This window comes from Drosophila takahashii, chromosome 2R (genome assembly GCF_030179915.1).
Source record: "Drosophila takahashii strain IR98-3 E-12201 chromosome 2R, DtakHiC1v2, whole genome shotgun sequence".
NCBI lineage: Eukaryota > Metazoa > Arthropoda > Insecta > Diptera > Drosophilidae > Drosophila > Drosophila takahashii.
In genome coordinates this window covers 19,603,130-19,608,450 of record NC_091679.1, presented here as the reverse complement: position 1 = coordinate 19,608,450, position 5,321 = coordinate 19,603,130, and the positions used below count along the sequence as shown (strand labels likewise).

The window sequence follows — 5,321 nt, the reverse complement described above, 5'->3', positions numbered from 1 at the left end:
TAAACTTATTTTTGCCAAAGTTAGTTCCATTTCTTGTTTTGGGGTATTAAGCAGCATGATGAAGCCTTGGCGAAAAATAACTAGAAGCAAGCTAAAATGCAAGAAAAAACGCCAGTACAAAAGCTTAAACTTTTGGCAAGAGTTGGCGAACGATTTAAAATATTAAATACATTTAAGATTCTTGCGTGCCAAATAAGAATATTTTAGAAAGTGTATTTATTTAATCGATTTCACAATTATTTTTAGTCACAAAGGTTTATATTTAAACTGTGGTAATTTGAAGGTGCTATCGACCGTAGTTTTTTACCTCGTGTGTGTTTTCTTGTTTTCGATCAATATATCGGAGGCTTATTATAAAGTCTATTATTTAGCCAGGTTACTAAATTATTCCTTAAATTAAAGTCATTGGAGTTAAATCGACGACTTATTTTTCTGGGTGTGGAAGAACTGGGTGGCTTTCGAAGGAATCTTATCGTTAAATGTAGTAATTTTTTTTCAAAGCGCTTTTACAAATATAGGAAAAAAAGCTAAATATACAGATTGTTAAGATTAGTCTATACTAAGATAATTTTGTGAGGATCAGCCTTTGTTGTAGTGTAATATATAAAAAACTGATTTGCTCATTATAAATAAAATAAAGTTGGAGAACTTTGCTAAGGCATTTGAGGTTATTAAGTAACATAGCACATTTTCATTATAGATACAGTATGCCATGCCCCTAGCGCGTTCGGATGACTATGCTATCGGTTATCTCCGCGTTTGATAAACGTGTTCCTAAATCTCTGTGAAATGGAGGTGTCGTCGACGCGAATGATATACGATATGCAATAACATGCTAACTAAGCACCGTTCCGCCCACAAAAGCGCCTCATAAGAACGTTTTACCAGGCAGATGCGCAATGGAAAAGCCAAAAGGCGGACAATTGCTTCAGGAACGCTCATTGAGTTTTTCAGAGGCGTCGCTAATGGCAGGCACAAATACGAAACAGGTCCGGCAAAGAATAACTAATTTCTTAAGAAAAGTCCTATCAGTAAGCGATTTCAGGATGAGATGCCCCAGTGGACCTGGACCCTCAAGTGGGCGGCACTCGGATCATCGGTTGGAGCGGCGGTTCCAGTGGGGTATTGCACGGGTGTGATGAACAGTCCCGCTGAGGTGAATATTGTTCATTTTCGACAGAGCCACTTGATTTCGCCGGTTTCCTTACTTAATCCCCAGCTTATGCGCTCCTGGTGCAACGAGACTCTGATTGCACGCTATAATCTGGATTTGGGAGAGTCAGGGTTAGAGCTACTGTGGTCGGCCCTTGTCTCGATATTTCTCGTGGGAGGCGCCATCGGATCAGTGGTGGGCGCTTCTATGGCCAACAGGTTCGGACGCCGCGGTTGCTTCTTCATCTGTGGCATTCTTCTGATGCTAGGATCCATTAGCTTCTATGCGTGTCGTCCCTTGAATGCCGTGGAGCTTTTGATGCTTGGTCGGCTGCTGGTTGGACTGGCCGGCGGTCTCCTTACAGCCTTCATGCCCATGTGGCACAGCGAGATCTCGTCTCTAAATCAGCGCAGTACATTATCTCCCCTTTGTCCGATGGGCTTGACCCTGGGAGTAGTAGTGGCGCAGGTTTGTAGCCTCCGGTCGGTGCTAGGAAGTCCTGAAAACTGGCACTTTGGACTGGCCTTTTATGGCCTCCTCGTAGCAGTGTGCTATGCTCCCTTTAGCTGGTATCCCGAGAGCCCCAAGTGGATGTACGTCGTTAAGGGGCACAAGGAAGAGGCCCGTAGCCAATTGCAGCAGCTGAGGGGCTACACAGCTGGCAGCTCCGCTCTGCAGGCAGAGATAGATGAAATGGAGCTAGAGGCTGCTTCCAAGGTGAAAGCACGCGGATTGGTACAGGTGCTGCTTGATCCAAAATTGCGTCTGCCACTGATTATCGTATGCGCCTTTCTTGGAGGCCAACAGTTATCGGGCATTAATGCAGTACGTATTGGCCCCTCCCCAAGAATTTCCAGCAGGTCACCTAATTCCGTTTGTCCCTGCAGATCTTTTATTACTCCGTCTCGATCTTCCGCAAAGCGGGTCTGTCAGTCCAGGCATCAGAGTGGGCCAACTTGGCGGCGGGCTCCCTCAATTTAGCCACCTCTATGTTGGGCCCGATTCTGCTCGAACGAGTAAATCGACGGCCACTGATGCTTTTCTCTACATTTTTCTGTACTGTCTTTCTCTTCTTATTTTCCATGATGCTCTACTTTATTGTAAGTAGTCGTAAAACAATAATCACGAGGACAGAATATTACAGTCTTTCTCACACTTTTAGGAGAGCTATAGCTGGTTCGCCATGGGCTGCATAGCCTGTATTTTCCTATACATATTTTTCTTTCAGTTTGGACTAGGCCCTATGCCCTTCTTCATCGGAGCAGGTGCGTTGTACTGCCCAAAAATCGCTGGTTAACCGACGTCTTTTTTCTTCTTTAATAGAATTGTTTGAACTTGCTTCCCGGCCAGCTGCCATGTCCCTGGGTAGCGTAGTATACTGGATCTGCAACTTTATCATTGGTATGGCCTTCCCCACTTTACAGAAAATCTGGGGCGCGTTGGTCTTCTTACCGTTCTCAGTAACCTGCCTGCTGCTCTTTGGCATAACGAAACGCTACTTGCCGGAGACACGCGGGCGCGAGCCTTTCCAGGTGGCTCCACTTGTTGCCTTCGGCTTTAAATCAAAAGTGCTGCTCACCCGTCAGATGATGAGCCAAACCTTGACGTGATCTAGGACTCTACACTGAGGGAAAAAACCCAGTCTAAATTTAAGAACAAAGTTCTTAATTTAAGAAACTTTAGTTCCTAAATTTCGTTTTTACAATAAGAACAAACGTTCTTAAAATAAGACCAAACATTCCTAAAATAAGACAATTTTATTCTTAAATTAAGAAAATGTTCTAAAACAAAAAAAACTATATTGTATTTATGAACTACAAAAATTATCAATTTTTTTGTCCGATAATCTACGAGTGAAAATTAATTAAAAAAACCAATTTAATATAATAAAAATTATCACACAAGTAAAATTTATTTTGACAAAAAATCATTGTTTTATTTTAAAAGGTTGATACAGTCATAATACATTGGAAACCTTACAATGTTAATTTACTTAGATATGTATGTACGTTTAATTCTAATATGCGATTTTCCATTGTTTATTGGGAGTACATGTAAAGGAGGACTGAGAAATTTGTCAATGCTTAGAATTTCAAATTTATTTGTTGCCGCGCCAACTTCCTACACTCAAAATAAAATTAACCCTAAAGTCAAGGAAATCGCCCTACTTTTGTCTTCAAGACAAGCTCGCCCTAAATTTTAGGGTCACATTTTTCTATATTTTTGATTTTTTTTGACGTCATATTTCTAAATTTTAGGGTAATTTTACTAAATTTAAGGGCAAAAATTTCTAAAAAGTAGGAAATTTTCCTAAAAAATAGAAATTAAAAACAAAACAAAAAAACATGTTCAATCATGATTTTTTTTTGTATATTCGTTTATATTATGTACTCCTCCCTATATACATATGCAGGCGTTGTGTGTCTTGTATATTGTGAATGTTAAAGGTTATGTATTTATTATTATGTATTTGCGCTTGGATTTCTTATCTAACCAAAGCCAAATGTGGTTGTAAATGTGGACTACGGGACTGCGGAAGATTGGGAATGTAGAAATTATGATTAGTTAATATTTTGAATACTAATTGCATAATTTTGACCATTCGCGTTTTACTTATTTACATACATACATACATATGTATATATTTATGCTATCGCAATTTATATTATGTGTAGTATATAGTAAATAGCTGAATATAAACCAAATTATTTTCGGTTTACCGCTTGCCATCAATAAAAAAAAGGAATAAAAAAAAGAGTAAAAAAACAAATTAAAAAAAAAAATTACAAAAAAAAAATAAATAAAAACTTTTAAAAAAAGGTAAAAAATAGTTTGCTCTGGGACTCGAACAAGGGTCGATTCGATTTCTAACTACGTGCTTTAGCCGTCTGCGCTACGAGTACAGCCGCCAGAGTGCTGACAAGTTCTGGCATTGAACATTTTGGTGTGCCAGAGCATGTGGAAACAACTATTTCTATTTTTTAGAAAAACTTTCTACTTTTTAGAAAATGTTTCTATTATTTAGGGTTAGCTTAATTTTAGGGTTAGGGCACTCATTTTTAGAAAAGGTGTTGCCAAAATATTTTATTATTTTCGTTTACCTTTCTATTTTTCAGAAAATAATTTCTAATTTTAAGGGCATTTTTTCTAGATTTTAGGGTGATTTTAGTTCATGGTAACCATTTTCTACATTTAAGAAAAACTTCCTGGATTTAAGGAAAACTTTCTTGACTTAAGAAAAATTTCCTTAGATTTAGAAATAACTTTCTTGTATTTAGAAAAAAGAAATTTTAATGGCGATTTTCTAAAATTTAGGGTTAAATTTATTTTGAGTGTACAAACTAACGAAATGTAGCTTTTTCCAAAAGTCGTAGAACAAAAGATTCCTATATGGAACTCTCAGGTGCAAATTTACTGATTCCATGACCCTAAAATACAGTTCGGATACCCTCACACAAAATGCAATACTCAGGGAGCGTTAGTAGTTCGAGCTGGCAAAAGTGTCTATTTTCGTATAAAAATAACTTTTAAACGTGCCTTTTTACAGTAATGTGTTATATACCAAAATTTAAGGAATCTCAAGGGCTATGCATTTTAAAGTTTTAAAGAAAATCGTTAGAGCCGTTTTTGGAGAAAAATAAAAAAAAAGTTAAAAAATAAGTTTTAAAAAATTGTTTTTTGTTCATATCTTTTTACCTATTACATTTACACGAATTTGAAAATCGTTAGAGCCCTTTTTGAAAAAATTAAAAAAAAGCTTAAAAAAAAGTTTAAAAAAATGTTCTTTTGTTCATATTTTTTTAACTATTACATTTACACAAATTGCAAGTAGAAGGCGTTTATAGCATTTAAAAATACCTTTCAAACGAGATGCTATTTATAGCTGTTTTCCCGCTAAACTAGCGAGTTTTTCCAAAAGTGGTAGAACAAAAGTTTTTTATATCGATGTGATGAACGTCATATCAAATTTTCAAAACTTAAAAAACTTTTTGCAAACTGACAAAAAGAATTAAGTTTTTATTTTGGGAAGACGAGTATTTTCAATAGGAACACAACTAAAACATTGCGAGGGGGCATTTATCCCCACCGGCCCCAACAGCTCCAAATTTCGAAATTTTCACTTTTTCACTTTCACCGCTCTCTCTCCCAAGCCAATTGATTTTCTTAA

The 5,321-nt window shown here is 37.1% G+C and overlaps 1 protein-coding gene across 1 annotated transcript; it reads left to right on the top strand.

Annotated features, from left to right (window-relative positions):
* The first annotated feature begins 728 nt into the window (after window positions 1-728).
* On the top strand, window positions 729-3,055 carry LOC108069632 (solute carrier family 2, facilitated glucose transporter member 1). Its single transcript, XM_017159782.2, has 6 exons — window positions 729-989; window positions 1,046-1,156; window positions 1,220-1,978; window positions 2,041-2,253; window positions 2,316-2,418; window positions 2,477-3,055. The coding sequence occupies exons 1-6, from the start codon at window positions 900-902 to the stop codon at window positions 2,761-2,763; spliced, it is 1,563 nt and encodes a 520-aa protein (XP_017015271.1). The 5' UTR covers window positions 729-899; the 3' UTR covers window positions 2,764-3,055.
* Window positions 3,056-5,321: the final 2,266 nt, after the last annotated feature.

Excerpts from the sequence above, each read along its gene's own strand:
- LOC108069632 (XM_017159782.2), top strand. The coding sequence starts at position 900 with ATGGAAAAGCCAAAAGGCGGACAATTGCTTCAGGAACGCTCATTGAGT. Across the intron at positions 2,254-2,315 it reads CCATGATGCTCTACTTTATT|GAGAGCTATAGCTGGTTCGC; the intron begins GTAAGTAGTCGT and ends TCACACTTTTAG. Across the intron at positions 2,419-2,476 it reads GCCCTTCTTCATCGGAGCAG|AATTGTTTGAACTTGCTTCC; the intron begins GTGCGTTGTACT and ends CTTCTTTAATAG.